Source organism: Canis lupus, chromosome 3, assembly GCF_003254725.2.
Source record: "Canis lupus dingo isolate Sandy chromosome 3, ASM325472v2, whole genome shotgun sequence".
NCBI lineage: Eukaryota > Metazoa > Chordata > Mammalia > Carnivora > Canidae > Canis > Canis lupus.
In genome coordinates, this window is record NC_064245.1 from 88,939,104 (window position 1) to 88,964,523 (window position 25,420).

The window sequence follows — 25,420 nt, forward strand, 5'->3', positions numbered from 1 at the left end:
CTCATGAGGCTAGTATGCTCATCACCTTCATTTCCAGATGACGAGTTGAAGCGTAAAGAGTTAAAAAATGTTCCCAAAGCCTCACAGTGAATGGCCAAACCAAGATTCAGAGTCTATGATCTTAACTTATACCATATTAATATCACTGGTGCCATCAGGATTTAAATCTGATTATGTTTAGAGAAGATTCATAGATTGGCGGCTTATTCTCATGATCATGCCTTCACTTACCCTTATTCATAGCAGCTTGAGATAAGATTCCCAAAGCAGCGGCATTCCGGATGACTAAGACAGCGTAATGTATAAGATGCCTTTCACAATATAAAGTGCATACAAATCACCTGAGGATCTTATTAAAATGCAAATTTTGATTCAGTAGCTCAGGGGCGAGTTGCAAGATTCTGAATTTCTAACATGCTCCCAGATGATGCTGATGGTCTCAATACCACATTTGAAGTATCAAGAACATGCTGGAACAGAGTAACCCAATTTGAGAGGATCTGAAATAGAGTCTCAGCCTGGCAGCAGTTGAGCTGCACATTTTCTAAACTTCCTGAAATTCCTCATTTGTAAATTATAGGCTGTAATACCAAGTGAGTGTATCTCAAAGAACTATTTTGATAACCAAGTGGGAGAGTGCTTTGTAAAGTGCTCAAAAAATAAAAAATAAAGAGGCATTTGTTACTGTCATCATTAACATGAAGCCCAAACACATTCAGTTCAATGTCTTCCCCAGAGTCGACCTAAACCTCAGATCTGTCTTGGTTATAAAACCATTTATCAGACAAATTGTCCTGCTCGGGTCTGTGCCCATGTGATCCTGAGGCCACATGGAATTCAATTGTTTGCCAAGATCTGGCATTTCAGATGGTCCCTCTGAATATGCCAATTGTTTTGGGTGCTTGCGTGACTCAGTTGGTTAAACATCTAACTCTTGGATTCAGCTCAGGTCGTGATCTCATGGCTTGTGGGATCAAGCCCTGCATGGTGCTCCCTACTCAGCAGGAGTCTGCTTGGACATTCTCTCCCTCTTCCCCTTCCCCAGCTCACACTTGTGCTCTCTCCCCCTTGCTCTCTCTCTCTCAAATAAATAATCTAAAAAAATAAAATAAAATCCTATTTTTTTGGACATCTTGAAAAAGTAATGATTTATTAATAAAAAAGGAGCCTCCCTTTCTCCTCTGAAGTTCAACCAACATTGATTCATTCCTTTAACAAATATGTATTGAACAGCCAATGCTAGGCATCATGTATGATGCAGGGGAGAACAAGATGAATGGAGCATAAATAGTAAATTACGGACTTAGGAATCATACAGACCAAGTTCATAGACTCTGATCTTTGGCAAACTGAAACATTATTGAGTTCAGTTTCTTCTTCATAAATGTTTTTGTTTAAAGCTTATATAAGACAGTATTTATAAATATGACTTTACCATGTTTGGCCATAGCAGATTTCTAAAATATGATGGTTGGGGCTTACTAAGCAATCCTATATTCCACCCCATGGAGATCTGGAAAAGCCAGAGAGTCTGAGACATTTAATAAAGTGTAAGGAGTTCTGAATGATAAGGGAGGCATAAGATCAGCCTCTGGAGTGAAGTGATTTTTTTTTTTGTAAATTATTTCATTATTATCCCTCAAAAGTTCATCTCCTTTTCAATAAAATCCTATGATCCCTGGGAAAAGAAAGCATCAAGGAGCATTTAATGAAATTAAGCATGAACAGAGACTTGTAGATTTGAATTAAGTGATACTAGGATTTTCAGGATTAGAGTTTTAGTCCTACCGTATTTGGGATTCATGCTTGGTTAGTATGAATTACAGAGAGATTATGTTTCCTTTGAAGAACATGTTCTTGAGGACCTCAAGCAATTTAAGGTCTTAATTAGATGTTTCCATAAGGCTAAAAAGGAATGGCCAGAGTTTCTATTCCAAGCTTGAAGGGATATTGCCTTGAAGCAATATCCCAAACAGCTCACCACTCATTCAGTCTGCCAGGTTTTAAGTTATGAAATTCTTGACAAATGTAGCAAAAATCCAAGTATTGCATTACTTTCAAATTTGCACATAGTGTGAGACTTTACTACTTATATTATTTCAAATTTGCATGCAAAATGTGACTTCACTTTACGTAGCTCAAAGAATTCTCTTAGGCAACATTTTGATGTGGTCAAGATAGTTACTTACAAAAAGTTATCAGACAACGTCTAATAAACTGGCATGCAATTAATTTTCTTCGGCCGGATGGAACCCCTCAGCTGCTATGATAAATTTTACATCAGATTTTCCTGGCTCAGTTTCTAATAAATAAAAATCCTGAGCAGCCAACAGAGCTGCCTGTTTTCAAGGACAATATTTTACATTGTGTGTCAGCCTAAAACATTGGTTACTAAAAATTAAATTAGCGGGAAGAGCTACTCATATCCATCTTAGGGATATTGATTTGTTGTTCTTGATTTTTCTGTAGTGCTGATAGAGGAGTTGGGATTAAAGTATTAGGGAGTCTTTCCACTTACTCTGTTTAATTAAACATAACTTCTTCTGAACCCACATTAATATAATTTGTGGGTATCACTTCTACCTCAACATGTACAGTATTGTGACTGTATTGATCATTTAAATGGACTTGTTGAGCTGGAAATCTGCATTTATGTTCTTTTATAACTGCTGAGAATGTGCAAACATCTTTTCTGCATTAGGAGATTAGACCTGAATTTGTATCCTTACCTACTTGCTGAGGGTTATAGGAGAAGTGACCTAAAATCTCTGATGTATGTAGGTTTTTGGGTATAAATTAAGGATCATTCCTAGCTTGCAAAATCATTGTAAGAATGAGTGATAACATATATAAGAGGCCTAGGACTCTGTTTAGCATGTAGCAGGTGCAAAGTAATTGGTAGTCACAGGAAGATCTTTTATATTAAAGTCTTTTATATAAAGATCAGTGAACATCAACCACTTGATACAGTTTACTTTTATTTATTCAACATATTTTTAATTGAGAAGCAACTATATGCCATACACGTAGGTACTGGGAATAAAGTAATAAAAATATAGGCAATCCCTGCCTGAAGGAATTTACTACCTGGTGGAGACAGGCAAACAATAAACATATAGCTAAAGTGCATTGTATATTAATAGTGACAGGCACTATTGATAGGGCTACAAAAAGTTCTGCTATACTGGGAAGTCACGGTTTATGCCAGTCATCCTGGTATCATTATTATAGTGCCCGCTTTTTTATTTTTAGTGATGTTCCAGGTTGGAAATAAATTTTATGATTAACTGTATAAGTTTTCTAGGGCTGCTATAACAAGAGACTGGGTGGTTAATACAGCGGAAATGTATTTTCTCATAATTCCAGAGGCTAGAAGTTTAGGATCAAGGTGTCAACAGTTTGGTTTCTCCCAAAAGCCTCTCTCCTTGGCTTGCAGATGACTGCCTTCTCCTTGTGTCCTCACCCGGCCTTTGCTCTGTGCTCAATACACCCCTGGTGTCTCTTCCTCTTCTTATAAGGACACTAGTCAGATTGGATTAGGCCTAAGGAAGGGTCTTGTTTTAACTTAATTGTCTCTTTCAAGGCTCTGTCCCCAATGTAGTCACATTCTGAGGTACTGGGGGTTATGTCACTGACATAGGACTTTGTGGAGGACACAAGTCAATCCACATAGTAAACCAACATATGGTGTGAAGTAAAGCAGGAAAGAAGAATAGGAAGTGGTTAGGTGACAGTTCGGGTTTAAATAGGATGGCTAAGAAGGTGCCATTGAACTGGCCAGCTGGAGTAAAGACCTGAAGGAAATAAATGAGTCATCTTGAAGATATTTGAGATAAGACATTTCAGGAGCAGAGACCAGTCAGTAGCAAGTTCAGAATGAGAAGAGTAAAATAGAAGATAAGACAGACAGATGAGTTTTGGTGGGAGAACCTTGTACCCTTTGTCGGCCATTGGAGGGAATTTGGCTATTAGTCTCAGCGATATGGAAAATCATCTAATATTCAATAAATATCTGACTAGTTAATTAACTTGAAACAAAGAAGAGAAGATTCCAGTTTAGTTCTTTGTGAATGCTTCTCCTCAACAGATTTTACCTAACCCTAACTGCAGAATATAGAACATGTCAACTCCAAATGGGAAAAATCCACTCGATTGTAGTGTGTTGTGGATTAATTTACCAAGAATAAATATGCTTAGAGGGAATTTGCAAGAAACTACCAGTGCTATTAAGAAGATATCATAAGTACAGCACCATGTCTTAGATTTTGAAGGACTCCATACATAAAGAAAATGTTCTAGTCTAAGTAGAGGATGAATATGTGGCCGTGGTATAATTTGATTTTTCTGGCTTCCTAGCAAATTTGTTAATTGTCTGTGTTAGTTTCTTATGGCTTCTGTAATAAATTACTACAAACAACGAAAATGTATTCTCTAATAGTTTAGGAGACAGTGAGACTGAAATTAAGGTATCAGCATGATTGGTTCCTTCTGGAGTTTTTGAGGGAGAATCTATTTCATGCCTGTCTTTTTAGTTTCTGGGAGCTGATGGCAATCACTAGCATTCCTTAGCTTGAAGCAGCATCTTTCCAATCTCTGCCTCTATCTTTGTGTTGCCTTCTTTCCTGTGTGTGTGTGTGTGTGTGTGTGTCCCCTTTCTCTTATAAGAACACAAGTCACTTGATTCAGGGCCCATCCTAATCCAGTATGACCTCATCTTAACTAATTATATCTGCAAAGACTCTACTTCCAAAAAAGTCACATTCTGAGGTTCAGTGTGAACATGCATTTTTGAGATACACTATTCAACCCAATACAATGTCCATATCAAAACTGTAAAACTGCAGTTCTTAGGAAAACCTATTCACATGACATTGGCCCAGAACAGAACAACAGTTCTAAACTAGGCTTCCTGGGGCACCTGGGTGACTTAGTTGGTCGAACACCTACTCTTGGTTTTGGCTCAGGTCATGATATTGTGGGTCCTGAGATCAAGCTCCCCTACAGACTCCATGCTCAGAAGGGAGTCTGCTTAAAATTCTCTCCCTCTGCCCCTCCCCCAACTTGCACACACTTGCTCTCTCCCTCTCTCTCCCTAAAATAAATAAATAAATCTTAAACAAAATAAATAAATTGGGCTTCCCACCTGAGTTAGCTGATTCACTTGGTCTGGCATGATCGGGCACAGCTAATTTTTTAAAGCCACTCTGGTGATTGTGATGAGTAGCCGAGGCCAATTAATTGGTACTCACAAAACTGTAAACACTTGAGCTTCATTGCACGTCTTATCTGATTATCATCCCAAGTACCTCACATGGGGTCTGCCTTATGACATATTCAAGAAATATCTATTGGTGAGATTAATGAACAAAAAATTTTATAGGATAAATGCAGTTTTGAAAGAAGATGACATAGAGTGACCCTAAAGAATGGAAAAGTAGTGTTTCACATTGGAAGTTATAATGGATTTCATGGTATTTCTTCCACCATTTGAAAAGATTTTGCAGAAACAATTTACTTCATTCATCTCCTACTTTCCTTGAGATTAGTAAGTGTCACATATTATTAGCCCCATTTTTCAGATGAAGAAATTGGATCTCCTAGTGCAGTTTTCTCTTCAACTGCATTATTATTTTTAATACCCCCAGGAATTTGATAGATGTCCTACAGAAAATAGAATTAGAGGCAGCATTTCTAGTAAAGGAACGTAGGTCACCAAGTTCTCGGTTCTATATTTAAGATAGGATGATTTAAGAGGCCTAACCGAGGGGGTGAGGGAAGGAAATAACCCTCCACAAAGTGAAACAGATATGCTGTAGCCGAAGGTTACACAGTCAGACCCGATAAGGGAAGTCGTCCAGTGATTTCTTAGAGCCATCATTAGTACAGTAGAGAAGTCAGAATGGCAGACCCGGGTTTAGACAGATGAACATGGGCTCATCCTGGTCCTGCCACTTCCCAGCCGCACACACCTCTACCCTTAATTCCCTCGGCTGTAATCTGGCTATTGTACATTATCTGCCACGTGGAGTTCATGTGAAGGTTAAATGATATAATGCTGGTAAAGTCCTTGGCACATAGAAGGTTCTTATTGTTGTGTCAGGACACTGCGTCTTAGGTATTATTTAGCTCCTTCTTCCCAAAGGGGAAGATCACGCTCAAGTGAAACGTTGAGAACTTGGCCTGTTTTACTGTTAATCCTGGCGTTAGTCTCCCTGTGATACAGGTGAGATCAAGAGGCTCAGCGGGGTTAGGCTACTTGTCCTAAGTCTCACAAACGACAAATGCAAAGCTTAGATCCAAACTAGTTCTTTCTGATTCCAAAGGCTTTCCACTACCAATGTTAACCATTAATATATTCCAAGTTACTTACACTTTTTTTTATGTTTTTATGTTTTTATGTTGGTAAGAATACTTAGCGTAATTACGAGATCTACCCCGTAATAACTTGGTAAATGTGCAGTGCAGTATCGCTAACGGGAGACCCCGTGTCTTACAGCGCACCTCCCTAAGTTGTTCATCAGCTAACAGCATCTCCCCATTTCCACTTTTCCCCAGCCCCCTCAAGCACCATTCTCCTTTCTGCTTCTATGAATTTGACTATTTTAGATACGTTATATGAGTAGGATCATGTAGTATTTGTCCTTCTGTGACTGGCTTAGTTCACTTCACCTAGTGTCCTCAAGGTTCATCTAGGTGGTCATGTATGTCAGGATTTTCTTCTGTTCAAAAGCTGAAAAATATATTACATTACTATTATAATAATATTGCATTGTGTACAAATATTTTCTTTTTAGATCTCTGTTTCACTTTTCCTACTAATTATAGCTATTTTTATTTTTTTTTAAGATCTTGTTTATTTATTCATGAGAGACACACAGAGAGAGGCAGAGACCCAGGCAGAGGGAGAAGCAGGCTCCCTGCGGGGAGCCTGATGTGGGGAACTTGATTCCAGGACCCTGGGGTCACGCCCTGAGCCGAGGGCAGATGCACAACCACTGAATCACCGAGGCGTCCCTAGAGCCATTTTTAAAACTCAAGTTGCATGTTGACATTATTAACCATGTGATGAACCAAGTGGCCAGTTTGGCGGTGACTGCAATTTCTCTATAGGAACAGACCCCACTGGTTGCTGATATAATTTGTCTTCTTAAACAGGAACACTGTGGCCATGAAAAGGGGATGCTAACAGATGGGGTGTTAGGACCATCGTCACAAATTGGCACTGTCCGGGGCAAGCCCCTACTTACAGAGAACTCCAGATCATTTCCCAACTCCCTCACAAAGACTTCACCATCTAAGCAGTTCAGGTAGTCATGAACCCTGCTGCTGTCCTTAAAAGTGAATAATTGCATCCAGGCTGACTACAGGATCAGTAGCAATTGGCATGATTGGCCAACAGTTTTCAGTAAGAATTATCACCAGAGTATGAAGTCCAAGTCATCTGGAGCCTTTTTTTTTTTTTTTTTTAGGAATAAATTTGGAAACACAAAAAGAACTGTCTGTGTATTTAGGAGCCATAAGCTTATCTGAAAAATAGACACGCTGGCAGGTAGGCGCACAGTTGCAACTCGTCATGAATATACTTTCTAGCCTCAACATCAAGTCACTGCTCGTAAATCTGCTTGTGTACAATCTGCTTGTCACTGATGCCAAGGAGGGAGACCCAGATGGGATCACAGCGCCACCGAAACCCCTGGTGATTTGGTCATTGTTATTGAGTCCAAGGAAGACACCACGTCTATGGAAACATCATTAACTATTTTCTTCCACCTGACATCCGCAGGCCGAGCATCTAGGAAGAAAAACATTGTCCATAATTCAAAAGCACAAGATAGAAGCTGAGCAGGGCTGTGAATTATGGAGTAGGAGCCTTTTTTTCCCATGCAAAGTCACAGAAAGTCTTCGTTTTTGCTATCAGCTATACGATGAAAAGGAGGAAGATGAGCATCCTTCCCATTGTGGTGAAATTGCCACTTCTGTTACTGTCATCATTAGCTGAATTCGAAACACAGGCCCATGGCTCACTGCTGAAACCTGACACTTACATGTAGTGGCATTCCTTGTGGGACAGGGAGAGCAGCCAGGGTAAAACGACCACCGACATACATGACCATGGAAATCTCGAGGGTCACAAATACGGCCCAACCAACCTATACTGGGCTGATCGATTGTCAGTAATGTCAGGCTTTGTAAGATGAAATCTTTCCCACTGGTAGGAATGAAGGCATTTGCATTCAGCTATATCACAATTCGAGGTGGCCTATTTATTTGCACACTTACTTTTTATTCTTTTCATATTGTTTCATTTTGGGAGTTTTAAAGTGCTAGAACTCTGGTTTATTATTTTTTTAAAGATTTTATTTATTTATTTATTTATGAGAGACACAGAGAGAGAGAGAGAGGCAGAGACACAGGCAGAGGGAGAAGCAGGCTCCATGCAGGGAGCCCAACGTGGGACTCGATCCCGAGTCTCCAGGGTCACACCCTGGGCTGAAGGCGGTGCTAAACCGCTGAGCCACCCGGGCTGCCCTAGAACTGGTTAACTTCTCAATGCAAGGGTAAGAGAGTTGAGTTACTTTTGATTTCTAAGGACATAAATTTATGAGTAGATCATTGGACTCAGGTTTTTCCAGCCAATTAATCTAAGGTATTAACCTGTCTATTTTAAGTGTCCATAAGTACTAATTGAATAAATTCATAAATGAGGAAGATTAATCCCTCAACAAATCTATATTAGTGCCTAAAATGTAATATGCTGCACTAGTTGCTAATGATGCTAATAATCAAAACAGATTAAGAAACTTTCTCATTAGATGAGTTTGCTCAAATCTAACTACACTGAATCCTTCCCTACAACCACATTGAAAAGTACCAGTCTTCCCCACCCTACTTCCCAACCCACCTACCAACAGAAGTCTCTATGCCTCCTCTCTGCTTTCTCTCTTGCAGGCTTTATATTTTGCTATTTTTGTTTATTTTTCCCCGACTATAATGCATGATGACAAAAAAGTAGGATTTTTTTGTCTGTTTTATTCACTACATTATTCCCGGCACCCTAAACAGCATCTAGCACATTCTAGCCACTCAAAAGATTTTTGAATAAATGAATTAATAAATGTGCAGAATCCTTTCCTCAGTGAATTTGAGATTTAGCGAAAGGCACTGGCAAATTAATCACGCAGTGCAATGGGTGTTAAAATTGAAGTAGATGGTTAGACTCCGGAGAGCAAGGACTTTCTTTTATATGGCCACTATATATCCACAGCTCTACAACAAGCATTGTTTAAATGTTTATAAGTGCTATGATAAATGCTTTTTCTAAATAAATGAATATTTATGTGATGTAAAGTTTTTAATCTATCAAAGAGTGTTTATGAGAGTAAAACGCCCTGCATACTAAAGCACTCTACTGGTTGACCCCCCTTCAACTGATTTTCTCTTGGTACTATGGGCTGGGGAACGCCGTCAGACTCAGAGAGAGCCTTCAGACACAGGTGTCCATTTAGAGTGTGGGGAGGAGACTGCTTGACCCACTGTGAGGAAACAGACCGTGCAGATTTTAAATGCGTCTGCTAATTATAGGCATGCAGCTAATCTGTGTATTTTGAGACCATCATATGACAAATGTAGTCTGATTTCATGCTTTCAGCAGATATTGATTGAATGCTCTTTATATAACAGGCTTATGCAAGGTAATGGGGATACAGTAGCAGATAAGAATGATTCGGCTTCTGATTTAATGATATGGTTGAAGAGAGCCTGCTGTCTGATTATGTTCTCTTTGCTTTTCTATTCCTCTGTCCCCGACTTCTTTGGGATTCATCGAATATTTTTGGTATTCCATTTTAATTTCTCAATTGGCTTTTCAACTGCGCCTCCTTTGACTACTACTTACCTGTTTCCCCAGTATCTAGAGGCTGTAGTCTGTCCCTTGCACTTACTCAGACTGCTCAGCATCACTATGGTACCACTTAGTGGAAAACGTACTATCAGTAACGTTGCATTTGCCTTCCCTCACCCCTTATGCCCTTGTCAGGAATTTTATATCTACAAATGTAATGAATTCCACAATGCCTTTTGTTTGTTTGTTTGTTTAAACAAAGGAAATAAGATAATAGTTCATATTTATTCACATATATATTTTCAATTTCCAGGGTTCTTTATTTTGCTCTTTATTTCTACCTGTAGATCTTCCTATCATGTCCTTTGTTTTAAGCCTGAAGAAACTCCTTCAGTATTTCTGGTAGTGCAGATGTAGCAGCTATGATTTTTCTCAGCTTTAGTATATCTTAAAATGTCTTTATTTATTTCACCGTCCTTCTCAAAAGACTATTTTCACTGAGTATAGAAGTCTGGGTTGAAAGTCTTTATATTTCCCCCAGCACTTATTCCATTGTTTTCTGGCCTCTGTTGTTTCTGATGAGAAACCATTCTCATATTATCATGTCTCTATCTAGATTTATTTTTTTAAGCTTTTTTTTCCATTTTTTTTCAGCAATTTGTCTACGGTGTGACTAGACATAATTCATCTTATGTTTATCTTGATTGTGGCTGAATAAGTTTCTTGGATCTGTACATTAATGTTTGAAACTAAAGTTGGAATATTTGGGCCATTTCTTTTCAAACTCCCCTCTCCTGATTCATCTGTTTTTTTAAATTACATCATGTTAGACTACTTGATATCTTTTTACAAATCACTAAAATCTATTTACTTTTTAATCCCTTTTTCTCTCTAGTATTCAGATTGAATAATTTGTCTCTTTTTATCTCTATTCAAACTCATAAGTCTTTCTTTAGTAATTCGTTATCTACTGTTAAGTCCTTCTAAGAAAGCTTTTAGATTTTTGGTATCTTACTTCTCATTTTTACTATTTGTATTTGTTTCCTTTTTATATTTTTAATTTCAATTGTTTACTTACTATGGTCATCTTTTTCTTTAATGTTATTTTCTACTTATTTTGAGATCTGTGTCATCCCAGAGTCTGTTTCTATCAATCATTTTCTTAAAATCTTGATTATGGGTCACATTTTTCCATTCCTTTACACATCTGCTCATTTTTGACAGCATGATAGACATCATTATAATACATTGTAAGGAGTTTGGATTTTGTTATCTTCTTTTTAATGTGCTGAATATGGAATGCCTGGGTGGCTCAGCTGTTGAGCGTCTGCCTTCGGCTCAGGACACGATCCCATGGTCCCAAGATTGAGTCCTGCATTGGGCTTCCTGCATGGGGCCTGTTTCTCCCTCTGCCTGTGTCTTTGCCTCTCTCTGTGTCTCTCATGAATAAATAAATAAAATCTTAATGTGCTGAGTATTGTTCTGGAAAACATTCCATGTAACTAGCACCTCCTTCTGGTCTTACCAACTTTTGTTCTATTATTTGTTAGGATAGGTCAATTTTGGTTTTATATGTAGTCATAGGTTGTGAATCTTACTCTAGAAAATGACCCTTACTCCCAAAACATAGTCTCTCTGACTCTCCAGTGAATGCCAGTGGTGCTGCTGCAGCAGTGTGGTTTCTTTCCTTCCTTCCTTCCTTCTTTTCTTCTTTCCTTCCTTCCTTCTTTTCTTTTCTTTTTCTTTTGGGTCAGAACTTCAACATCTCCCAGCATGACATGACTTCTAGTATTTCTATTCAATTTTCAGCCTTTCAGGCAGCTTCTGCCTCCTAAGTATTATGGAGTCTGACCTTGAGCATGCATCACTCAGCCCTTAATCAATGACTATATTAGTCAGAGTTCTCCAGAGAAACAGAACCAATTGGAGATAGGTAGAGAGATAAATAGATATAGATACAATGAAACATTGGCTCACACAGTCACTGAGGCTGAGAAGTCCCGCAATCTGCCAGGAAAGTTGATGGTATAGTTCCAATTCAAACACAACGGCCTGGGAACCAAGAGAGCCAATGCCTGGAGGCATCATAAGATGGATGCCCCAATTCAGGCAGAGAACAAATCCACCCTTCCTCTGCCTTTTGTTCTATTCAAGCCCTCAACTATTGGATGGTGCCCATTAACATTGGTGAAGGTGATTTTCTTTACTCAGTCTACCCATTCAAATGCTCATTTCTTCCAGAGACACCCTCACGGACACTCAGAAATGATATTTTACCAGCTATTTGGGCATCTCTTAGCCCAGTCAAGTTGATAAATAAAAATTAATCCTCACAATGAGCCACAGTCAATCTTCACACAAATCTTCCCTTCTGACGCACAAACCAGTTCTCTCCTAATACCCTCTCCTGCAAATTTCAGTCACTTTAGGAGTCCAGAATTCTGATATCTGCCAATCTCCTCTCAGTAAGCATGATCTGTACCTCTTTGAACTGTGGAGAGAACATGCCACTAGGCAGAGAGAACCAGGCCATTTATGGAGCTCACCTCTTGGGTTTCTTTTCTCTCAAGTACTACAGTTCTACATTTCTTGTTGTTAAGTACTTGAAAACAGTTGCCTCATATGGTTTGACCACTATTGTGACTGCTTATAGTGAGATAACACATTTAGCAACATTTACTCTCTAAAAGCTGTAAGTAGACACCTTTAATCTTATCCTGAAGTAGGGAAGACATATGTCAAATATATAATTGTGTCATCAATTGTTTTAATTATATTCTTGCTAATGCCATGAAGGAGAAATATAGGAAACTCTAGGCGCATATAATAGAGTCTAGTCTCAGTCTAGTCTCATCTGTCATGTACACTTTTCCTCAGAAAGTGATTATTGAACTGAAATATCAAGGCAGACAGTTAACCAAGCCACAAGGAGGTAAAACAAACAAACAAACAAACAAAAATAAAAACAAAACAAAAGGTTCAGTTAGAGGTAACAGCATTTTTGGAATGGACCTGAGGTAGTAGGGAATATCATAGACCCAAAGAACTGAAAAATACTAATATCTAACACCTACTGATGTACATTACTACATCTACTAAAGTACATTATGAATAATCACTATGCTTTATATATTATCTCATTAGATTTAAAAACTTTATGAGGTAGAGACTATTACTAATCCATTCTATTGATGCAGAAGCTGAGATTCAGAAAGATTCAATAAACTTACCCAATGTCATAACGCACTGGGATCTGGTCCAGCCAGTTTTACTACAGTGCTTGAACACTAACCACTACACTTTAAGGAGGAAAAAGCAGAATGATCTGATAGCAGAGAGAGAAGTGGGGAGATAGGGGAAATTATAGGATGTCTACAACCTGACTTCCAAAAGTTAAAGTTCTCATTGGGGAGAAAACACTATAAAAACAGAGTAGATTAAGGAGTGCACTTGTTGTGATGAGCAGTAGGTGATGTATGGAAGTGATGAGTTACTTGTACACCTGAAACTAGTATAACATTGTATCTTAATTGTACTGGAATTAAAATAAAATAAAATATCTGCCTTTCCACATCATTTGGGAAACTTTGTTTTTATCATTTGTAACATTTATGATAAATATTCTTATTTATTTTGAAGGAAAAGACCGTAGAGAATTTGAATAATGTTTGTAGTCAAATAAAAGTTGATTTATCCATCTACCAAGAAAAAAAGTTAGAAATCATATATGATTTCTATCTAAATATATTTCTAAAAGGGACATTTAAACTGTGTTTTTACAACCAAGATCCTTTAGGATACCTTTCCTTTTACAAAGAAAAGACAGAAACCCAAAGAAGTTTAATGACCTGTCCAAGGTTGTTAAACTTGAAATAATAAAACAGGGTCTAAAATATGGGACTTCTGACTCCTGATTAAAAACAGCAAACTGTCTACCTTTAGTTGCAAGAGCAATTCAAAAGATGCTCCAAGGAAGATTGAGGTGGAGTCAGGGAGTGACCATATGAATAGCTGTGAATGCTTGAGAAGCAGGCAGCTCCCTCCCCTCCACCCAGACCTGAGGGTCCAGCAGCTGTCGTAGACAGAGCAAGCTTGACAGGCATCAGAATTTAAGAAAAAAGGGGGAAATCAAGCAACTGGCAAATATTTCTTGAGTGTTTGTCATGTGTCAATTTCTGGGATGATTGTGGAGTTTGGCTGGACATCAAAAAATAGAACCTGAAGTAAAGGAGCTGGGTACAAGGTAAAACTAAAGTCTCTCTCGTACTTCTGATGTCTGGGAGAACCTTTTCTTTCTCACTCCTTATTAGAATAGGGTCTCACCCTATAATAGGACGTGATACCCATAACAGTAGAGTGTGCAGCAAGAACAGAAAAAATAGAGTAGAAGACAGAGGAGGCCCTTTCCTTCAGGAAGCTTGGAAATACAACAGGGAAAGTCTAGTAGAAGCAAGTGTGTTTGAATTGAGTGTTTTTTTTTTTTAAGACTTTACTTATTTGAGAGACAGAGACAGAAGGACAGAGGATGAGCACAGGGGAGGAGGCAAAGGAGAGGGAGGAGCACATTCCCCATTGGGTGGGGAACCCAACACGAGGGACCCTGAGATCATGACCTGAGCTACAGGCAGACACGACTGAGCCATCCAAGCACCTCTTGAATTGAGTTTTAAAGGCTGCAGGGCATATTGAACTTGATCTTTGGTGAAGGGCCACCAGACTGTGCACACAATGGCAGGGGGGCTGAAACGGCACCAAGAAGGAGAAGCAGAATGTCCTGCTTGGGAAGCTAAAATAAAACAAAATCCTAGTGTCCCAGAGGTAGTTTACGAAGGAGACAGCACTTGGTCCCTCTACAAATGTACAAGGAGGAAGCCAACTAAAGAGTCTGTTTTATGTAAATCAGATTTATTTTTTATAAGTTTAAAAGCTTACTTAGATACTAATCAAGGAAATGAAATCCGATCTTGTTTTGGTATTGAAAGTAAATTTATTCACTCATTTGTCAGACATTTATTGATCTCCTCTTGTGTGCCAGACCATCAATTAGCACTTGGGATACCAAGTAAACAAGACATTTCACACCATATAAGCGTCAAGGGCAGAGAAGAGACTTGTTTTGTGAGTTCCAACAAAGCTAAGAATAGCCTGGCCACTGGTTGACGATCCAGAGCAAGAGGATGGTGGAAATGCTGTCAGAGAGTGAGGCAGGGCCAGCTCATGCAGGGACTGGGGGTCCACGGTAGAAGTGTGATTTTTTTTTTCCAAAGGGTAGCATGAAGGTTTTAGTGGACTTTTAAGCAGAGAAATGATCCGATCTGATTTATGTGTCTACTAGTTCACTGTCATCCCACACACAAAAGACCTATCAGGTTTTTACCCAGGGTACACTGATGATGGGGCAGGACAGCCCCAGAGGGAGGTAGATTAATAGCCTTGTGGTCAGAACTATTTATAATTCCAAGGTAGGAATTATAAAGTAGAAAAACAACATGATGTATTTGCCAGGTCCATATTATAAAGATAGAAGATGGTCTAGCCTAGATTTATGTTGGTTCTCTTTTAATCGCCTTATATTCAAAACCTTCTGAACTAATTTGGAGGGGGTACTATTTGTTATGTATATATCTCAGCATGCAAATTCAGGCTCTGGGCACTCAGAGTGGGCAAGTTGATGCTGTCGGCCAGCTGTGGCTCTTGACACCAACAGTTGTTTCAAGCATTTCCTAACTTGCCCACCCAAGTGCTGTTGACTTTCCTGGACTCTTCCCCAACCGTCTGAAGTCACAGATACTGCGCCATCCATTCCTGTGTTAGTATTTTGTGAACATGCCTTGCTTCTTTTGGGATTACTCTGCTTGAATAATTCATGTCCATTAATGTCCACATGTGAAAAATGTGAAGGACCGTTGCATCTCTGGGCTTATGCTAATGAGGCTGCATATCAAGGACATCCATTGTCTCACTTTCAGGGAAGGCAAAGGTACTAACAGGTGATTGCAGTGTGAATGATTTATGCAGGGCGTCTGTCGCCTCTGTAATCAAAGTTGGGGAGCAATGAGAACAGAAAATTGTCACGCGGGCCTCTGACTGTGGGTTGAATATAGAAATGTCAATCCAGTTAACTCTTTCAGTGATTTTCGCAATCTATGGCGAAGAAAAGCCACCAAATTTTACTTCTACTGCTGGAAAGATAAACTTGCGAGATTCTGTTTCCACTTGCTAATTAATGCAACATACACGTTAATGCAACATACGGGAAAGTTTTGAAAAGAAAACCTAAAAATGAGAAAAACAGAGGTGGGGGGAGGATTTATTTATTTCTTTTTCCTTTTGGGGGTCCCTACCCACTGCCTGTGATTGCCTGAGCAGATGTCTGCATCCATGTCCTGCCTGCCCAGCTTCCTGCAATAAGCCATGCAGCATGCTCGTTTCTCTTCGCAGACAGCATTAACAGAACCCATCACGTATGTTCTAGGTTTCCTCTACGCTCAGAACAGCACCAAGCGCAGCATTAAAGAGCGGCTCATGAAGCTCTTGCCCTGCTCAGCTGCCAAAACGTCGTCTCCTGCTGTTCAAAGCAAGTTTGGCTTTTTTTTTTTCTCTCCCCACCCCAACTGTTTGTTTGTTTCCTTTGTTTAGGTCCGCATGTACACCAGTAATCTGTTTCTTAAAAAATATATATATCATATTATGTAAAATCAACTCTATTGGTTACCCAATACCCAGAGGAACTTTGTGCAATTGTAAGGCCGTTCCCATCTGGCAGACCGACATGACAGCCCAGTGTTAGTGACCAGAGCCTGGGCTTCAAGACATCTGGAAAGTTTTGTTTGATCTGAAGGGTGAGAGTAGACTTGGGATTCCCATGGCCTAACTTGTTGGCAGAGCTGCTCTCCATTTCAGCCTGCATCACCTTGTAGGTGTCCTGACTCACACTGTGCATGTGGTATACACCTTTCAGATACTGCACAACCTCAGAAACGTCATTAAGTTAGAAAAACTACCACAGAGTGGAAACCATTTACACAAAGATGAGGGTTTTTTTTTTTTTTCTTTGCTCATTTACCTGGGTTCTCTGGAAAACCAGAACCAACCATATACATGCACACACACATACACATGCATATCTATATACACATATGTGTACTTACACACGCGAACATGTGTATAAAGGTATTTGTTTTAAGGAATTGGTTCCCATGACCGTGGGGGCTGCTGGCCTGTCTGAAATCCATAGGGCAAGCTGGCAGGCTGGAAACTCAGGCAGGATTTGATACTTCAGTCTTGACACAGAACTCCTTCTTCCCCAGGAAATCTCACTTTTTGTCTGGCTGTTCAGCACAGGATGAGGCCCACTCCACATCATCTGGGGTAATCTCCTCTACTTAGAGGCAACTGATGATAGATGTTAACCAGGTCTGCAAAACACCTTGACAGCAACATCGAGATTAGTGCTTGATGAAATGACTAGGTGCCTAGCTTAGCCATCTTGACACAGAAGACTAACCATCTTCTCATTCTCTACAACTTTATGATATTGTTAAGCAGTAGAAAGTAGGAGGTATCTTTTACCTAAATGGCCTTACAATACAATAAAGGGCAATGCTTTATTTATTTTGTCAAGATGCCATGTACAATTTATAATGAAAATTTACAAATAGCCTCTGTTTACAAATGAACATGTACAAATATCCTATGATTACCTTCTTTCATACACAATTTTTTCAAACATCAAGATGGTGACAGAGAAGATGGTGTTCTTGGACGGTGAGGAAACAGAATATGAAGAATCTGGATAAAACATTCTAGGTGTGGGGCTATAATCCGTATCTTCACTGACTCTCTTTATATCCTGTTGCACCATCATATAGAAACTAATGAACTCAGGATGTAAAAAATGTGAATGCCCTATTTTCACTAGTCTCCACAACACAAATGAAAAAAATACAGATAGTGCCTCAAACAACCCAGTACATCCAGTCAAAAGTCCCAGGATAAAACAGTAACTTATTTCCATGGCATTGGTTAGGCATAATCTATCATAATAATGAGATTTAATTAATTCACTTATTCATTCAACATAAATGTATTATATGTCAGTTCTTATTCCTGTTCTGAGAGATGTAGCAGTAAATAAAACAGCTTTAAAAGGCCCTACCCTACAAGAATATTCTGTGGAGAAAGGAGACAGGACAAAAATACTTTCATTAGTGACAATCTGATGGACAAAATAATTGAAACTACGGTTGCTTTGATTTTTCCCCTTATTGCACACACCACACATACCATCTCACAAACAAAAAACATAATGTGTCATCAGCAACCTAAAAGGCCATAATCCCAGAATAATGCCCCAGCCCTGATCATCCACGATATTGAAGCTGCAGGCATTTTTATTGCCACTATTTGTCAGCAAATGTTTGTTATTAGAGCCATTGCTTTGCCCTTTTCAAGTTGGAATCAAAATTGCCAATTTACCAGATATTCACTGAAAACATAGTCATTTGTACACAGTAGGCAGGTAAAATATAACTTTTAAATGGATTCCTATATTCACTTGGGAAGAACAAAACTGCCGGGCCCTATTAGCACTCTTCCTGCACCAATCCCTGGTAAAGTCATACCTGAAATAAATGGTCATGGAGGAGGCAATGCAATTTTCAACTAAGCGTGAGGGGAAAGCCAGGATCTTTCTTGAAAGGAAAAAAATAATAATAATAAAAGATACTAAAAAATGAGCAGAATAATTCTAAAAACTGATATTTTTATAAAAATGGGATTTCATAAAATTGCCTGATATTGAACTGATGCTAGACTTGGACTCTCACCCCAAAAGTTCTTCAGATATAGCTCCCTTCCTCTACTAGCCGCCCCCCTTTTCCCACTAGCCACCTGCCACTAGAAAACCCAGAAAACCCTAGCATGTGGAAGTAGGTTCTTGGAAAGGAAAACATGTTAATTCCATTGTCATATCAGAAAGGTGTTATTCGTGGGTCCCTATCCATGATCTGACCCTACGTTGTTGGTCACAGGACTGAAAAAATGCTATGAGAACATGAGGCAGATGGTTAGAGCCATGAGCCCAGAGTGGCAGAGGACCCCTAGGCCACCAATGTCTGCCTGTTGGACCGCAGAGAGCCGCTGTGGTGAGCTCTAGCCTGACCAGGCTAATTCTAGGCTTGAATGAGTTGCACACGGCTGAGGGAACATTCTCCACCACGCCGACGGTAGTTAGCGAAGGGCCAATACTCATTTTGAATTCCCTTCCCTTTTCCTTGAAGGCAGATGAGAAAGGGCTCTTCATTCCTCATGGCAGAAATGTGAGACTTATCAATATTATGCATATAATGAAAGGAAAAATATTTCCTACATAAAGACCCAAACTCCTGCTGAGTTGTGGAGCATTTGGATTTCTAGTCAGAGCACTGGAGAGTTTGAAGGGAGCCAAGGAAGACCTGGAGCTTCTCCTCACATCTGGTTCCCAAACTCCTCTGTCATCACCAGGGAGCTGCTCTGCTTCATCAGGAAGACCCCCATCTGATGGTTGGCAGCTTTAAAGAGCATTGTTCCTCACGCTCTGCCCAAATCAGCCTCTTTTTTAACTTCCAAACAGTGGTCCCGGCCCAAAGTCTGAGAGTAATCTGTAGCTCCTGCTCCTTCCTGAACAGGACAGCCTTCCTCCTCTCCCCGTCCTTCTCCTTCAGAACTGGAGGGGCAGGTGCTTTAGTCACCAGAGTCACTCCTCTTCGTGGCAGTAAATTTAGGAAGCATAGAAAAATATAAGAAATCACACAAACACACACAGACCACACAACACTCTCCTAATCCTGTATGCTCCTCTACCTTGAAGCAACTAAAAATAATAATTAATATCTTTTTCCACCAAGGTGTGTGCATTAATGATCACACCAATACCAAATTTTTATCCTTCCCTTATATTGCATGCTTTCATAAATATTCACCTGGTTATTAAAAATGTAAATGTCATTTTTAATGGAAGCATATTATTCCACTGTAAAGTGATAGTATACTGCATTTGACCACAATCCTTGGCTTCTGAATATTTAGGTTTTTCCCTTTTCCCTTTTTATCCCATAATACAAATAGCACTGAGATAAATATCTCTGTGAATACATCTGTGTATGCCTTTTAGATTATTTTTTCTCCTAGATTTGGAATTACTGGATGAAAGCATTAAATCATGTGAATACAAGCTTCCTCATGTATATTAGAAGATTAGTTTTTGAGTTGGCCTTTTCAATATTTAAACACATCATGCATATTACCTCGAGTTTTTTGTTACATAGATTTAATATCTTCAATATTTGGAAATCTTGCACATTTTATAGTCATTTTAAATGTAGACTTGAATTATTTCTTCTGCTGTTTGTGCTTCAGATGAAAGGCATTTAAAAAAAGTGCACATGACAAAGAGTTTCTACGTGAAGTATGATTATAGACATTATTAAATTTCTGAAAATCAAACACATTACTCATCTTTAACAAAAGGAAAAATAACAAGCCCCAACCTTTTTATGTCAAAGCACACATCTTGACTATGATATTTGAGATTGTCAGGCAAATATCAAATTCTAAGTGCCTTGGAAAGATGTTGGGGAACAGCAAACATACCTCTGAGAAGGATGTGGCAAATGTTTGCAGTGGCATCCAGTGGAGCATCCTGATTGCTGGTGGGAGGGGAGTGACTTTCTTTTATCAGTGGAAGCTGTCCACTTGCTGAAATTAAAATCAACTTTTTTCACTTTATGCTCCCCACCCACCATCTCACTGGTCGCTAAAGTCTGGTCAATGCTCTTTCTGAAATATCTTTTAGATTCACTTCTATTTAGTGCTAGAGCTTTTGCTCATATTCTCATCATCCCCTCCAAGAACTACCGAAACAGGCAGGGTGGGCTTCAATATCATCCTGGCATGTGTTTGAACACCTACCATGCCTCCTACTAACAAAATGCCTGGAGTTATATAATTAAATTATCTGGCCCCTTAGTTTCCATAATTTGATTATTTGTTTGCATTTTTTTTTTTTTTTGAGAAACTACATGTTGTCCACACAATTCTAGACACTGGCTTTACAGTGGGAGATGAAGACATATTAGTTCACTGTCTTCATTGAGTTTCTTGGGAAGAAAGATGATAAACATGAAAACAAAGACAATCTCAGGGGATGATGTCTGTTATAAAGTAAATAAGCCTGCAGCAAAGTAATGGAAACTGAATGCAGGTAGAGGAGCTACCTCGTCTGGGTCAGGGAAAGCATCATCGATGAGGTGACTTTTGAGACCCCAAAACAAGAGGAGGCCAATAATATGAGGGTCTGGTGAGAAAGTTCCAAGGAAGAGGACACAGCAAAAGCAAAAGCTCTAAGGAGGAAAGGAGCATAGGTTATTTCTAGTCTAAAAAGAAAGCCCATTGGTATCCTCAGAGAATTGCATGGTTGTGGTTGGGATTAAGCAAGATAATTCATGCAGAGTACTTAGTACATGAAACATCATGAGCATGAGTATATGACAAGTATTGACTCAGTTAATAGCATCTGAGGCAGGTGTATTATTTTCCCCATGTAATGGCTGAGAAACCTGAAGCACAGAACTTAGACAGTTTTTCCAATTAACAGAGCTGGGATTCTGACTCCAGAGCCTGCTGTCTTCATCACTTCATCAGGCTGGGCTGCACCGACCACCTCTGATATTGATTGAGGAAGCCCTTCAGGTGTATAATTGTAGCTCTGTTTTGTACTTTGAATCACAAGTCTTCAAATTGGAAGGAATTTGGGAAAGCGTTAGGTCTGGCGACTCTGCATCCAGGAAGGTCGCCTTACATCCCCATTTCACAACTGAGACAACTGCGTCCTGACAGGGTTGTAATGATTTGTGCAGAATCTACACAGCTGAGAAATTGGAATAAACCCACACCCAAAATGCTCTTAGTCCGATGATAGAGATGCACTTATTGAATGACTGCCTGCAAGATACAGGCACATCACATCACATCAGTAGAACTCTTACTGGAAAAATTCAAGGAGAGCGTGAAGGGGAATTTCTATCTCATCTTATTTTAAATGTTTTAAGTATTTTAGCCCATTTTAACAACAGCAGCCTATTATAAGGAATATGGCCTATTTTTATGTATGAGAAAACTGAGATCTATAGAAAGGAAAGGATTTTCTCAAAATAATAGAGCTATTAAGAAAATCTAGGATGAGAAAACTGATTCAAGTCTAGTACTTTCCAACACCGAAGTTCTGTGATTTGGGATCAATCAGTGTCCCGGCAGGAAACACAGGCATGCTTAAATAGGGCCACCAAGGGGAGTTTATTGCAAAGATACAAGCAAGGATTCTGGACACAACAAAGCTAGTGAAGCACCCAAGGCTAGTAGGAGTGAAGTTATCATTTCTATGCCCATGATTACAAGAGAAGGAGAAAGCCATAGCTACCTATAACTATCAGCGAGGGTTTTGCAATAGGGCTACTGCCCTTGGAAGAGGAAAGCAGCCACTACAAACCCAACCTACACCCAGGAGAGATCTCAAAGAATAAATACCATGGCCTCTCCCTTCCTCCTCTCTGATCTCTTCTTGGGGCTTCCCATTGGGCAGAGGGCAAGGAGTTGAAATAATATCCAGAGAGGCCAGTCTCCTGGCCCTAGAACAGCATATAGAAGGATAGAGAGTGGCTCCAGAGGCCAAATGAAGATGTTTTCCAGCTTCTATATATCTTGGAAGCCAGGGATTGCGGATCTACAGAACCAGTAACAATTCTCAGTCAGGCAGACTGCCTTTCTTAGAAGATTTGTTCCCAATTCCATGATAAGCTGACAAATGGCTGATAAATATATTTTGATATTGAGTAGATAATTTCAGGATTAAGGAATTTAACTACCTTTTTCATGAATGGCTTAGTATCAAGAAATCCCTAGCTACTATACTCTAGATGAGCACAAATACTTTTTCTTTAAAAAAATAAATGCTGTCAAGTCTGTGGCTATATATCTATGTCTCCTTATTAGATAATAAGTAATTCACTTTGCCTCTCTATGCCCCACTTATGTTTTTATAAAGTAATTATTTTCCCTATTTATTCAAAAGACATTGTGGTGACCAAAAGATTACTTGCTAGATAATAATCAGGAACTAATGCAAAAGATAAAATATTAAATGCTTGATTTTTTTTAAAAAAGATTTATTTATTTATTCATGAGAGACATAGACTGAGAAAGAGAGGCAGAGACATAGGCAGAGGGAGAAGCAGGTTCCTTGCAGGGAGCCTGATGTGGGACTTGATCCTGGATCCCGGGAGCCCAAGGCAGGCGCCCCACCGCAGAGCCACCCAGGTGTCCCTAAATGCTTGATTTTATGTGCATTTATATTTATATACATGTTTTTATTTAAATTTGTTTCATAATATCGTCCCAGTACATCTGAGCCACCCCATTCAATCAAAGTAATTGATTCACTAAATGAAAGCTTCGTTTCAGTGGCTTTTGTTGTTGATTTGGGCAAACACAGGAGAGTGAATGCGACAAAATAATTGTGGGGCTAGATGACTCCTAACTTGGAAGCCACCACTGCCTCTTATAATTGCAAAACATAATTTCCTAACTTTCACTTCAGAGTTTTGGTATCCAATACAGCATAACATTTCAGTGTGTTTCATTTTGCCTGATAGCATATTGATCATGGAAAGTTTTAGATGCCTGTCTCAGAGGAGAACCATCAGCACTTGGCTGTTGGAGGATGTGTTTTCAAAAAGTGACTTAAGCTGTTAACATGCTGCCAATTAAAAATACAACAGTAGCATCCAGGAATTTTTTTTTTAATGTTTAACCTTCTGTGAATTAATTAACCTGATGCTAACTCTTTAGTAACTTTAGGTAAAAGCTCTGACCTGGGAATATAGTCAGGAGAATCTTTGGTGGCACTCAAGTGTAAGTGGTGAAGGTTTGTGAACTTTGCAAGAAGAAAGCAAAATCCTTTAAATTCATTATTTGCATGAGCCCTAGAAAATGTTATGTTCAAATACTTAGATGTTATTTCTATTTATTTAACAAGCATCCAGTACTTGCTATGTGGCTGGTACAGTTCTAAGTGCCTTGCACAGTTTAACTCATTATATCTTAAAACAGTTGTAAAAAGATAGACTGCCTTTATTATTTATTCCCATTTAACAGAATAGGAAAATGAGGACTGAGAATCACTTTATCAGTAAGAGGTATAGAGGCAGGGGAGGTGGTTGGCCCAGAAGTTGAGCTCCAAAGTCTATACTTTGTCAGCTTTCCAGTTATGTTCAGTGTTTTTATTGGTTATAAAGATCTTTTCCACTTATGTGCTCAACATAGGACAGCCTTATGCAGCCCACATTGCCCAGAGAGATGGTGACAGCCCCTTGAATGAGTTGTTTCTGCTTTCTGGACCTCAGTCTCACTATCTACAAATGAGAACCACAGAGAGTGTCTCAAATTCTCCTTCCAGATGTAGCATTGCTGGAGCCAATGAAACAGCGCTTCTTATTCTGGGCTATGGTAAATGGGAGATGTTTCAAAGCTAGCATAAAATTTCCTCCTTTCATTTCATTTCACTACCCATGAGAAGCAGGAAGTGGGAAAAGTTAGAACTTTAACACTTAAGCCAAATGGCATACCAGTTGGTACTACTATTTATTTGCTGTAAACTACATGTTTTACTAATTTGAATACTTGTCCCTGTCTTTTTTATGGTCTTTGATAGTTTAAAAGTCTTTATCCTGTTTATCTCATTTAATCCTCATAAAACTCCTGGGAGAATGAAAGATCTCAAAGATTATACTCTCCATTTAACAAACTGAAAAGTGGAGAGATTAAGTGGCTTGTCCAAAGTCAACTTAACTATTTAGTGACAAAGGGAAAGATGAGTATTCTTTTTTCCTGGACCATCATATGTTTACCAAGAATCCTCATTGAAGCAGGAATGAGTCTGAGTATAAGAAAGACAGAGATGGCAGTCCCAGGACAGCTATTTCCTGTTGACAGGTTTAGTGGCCTTCACTTCAACATGGCAGACATTTATGGAGCACTAACTATTTGAAAAGTAATAGCTCTAGGGATAGGGGAACACGTAGATCACTTCCTCTGAAGGCTGACATTGTACTGAAATAAACAAATATGGACAGACATCACTCGGATACAATGAATACAAGTAAATGCTATTGGAGGCAATATGAGAAAAGTGTAAGTGTTAGGAAGTTAAGGGTGGTAACTCTGAGACTAGCCTATTTGGTTTGAATCCTAGTTCTGTGACCAACTAACTAGCTATAGAGAACTCAGGTGAGTTGCTTACCCTTCCTGAACTTCAACTTCCTCATCTGAAAGGTGGAAATAATAATAGTAAATATTCCATTTACTTGCTCAAAGGAGTAAATGAGCATGTGACTGGCTAGTAAGTGGCCAATAAGTGGTGGCTGCTGGTGCTTTTATTCTATAAAGACAATGATGATCACCACTACTATAACCACACAGAGAAAGGGTTGAATCACAGCTAAGTGCCTTTCACAAAGAGGTAATATTTTTTCAGGGCCCTTTGGA

The 25,420-nt window shown here is 39.1% G+C and overlaps 1 protein-coding gene across 1 annotated transcript in view; it reads left to right on the top strand.

Moving 5' to 3' along the window:
* Positions 1–25,420, top strand: part of KCNIP4 (potassium voltage-gated channel interacting protein 4) — a 1,134,091-nt gene that overhangs the window by 976,169 nt on the left and 132,502 nt on the right. The window contains 1 exon segment of the mRNA XM_049108732.1: positions 16,317–16,422. Coding sequence (XP_048964689.1) covers positions 16,317–16,422 — 106 coding nt within the window.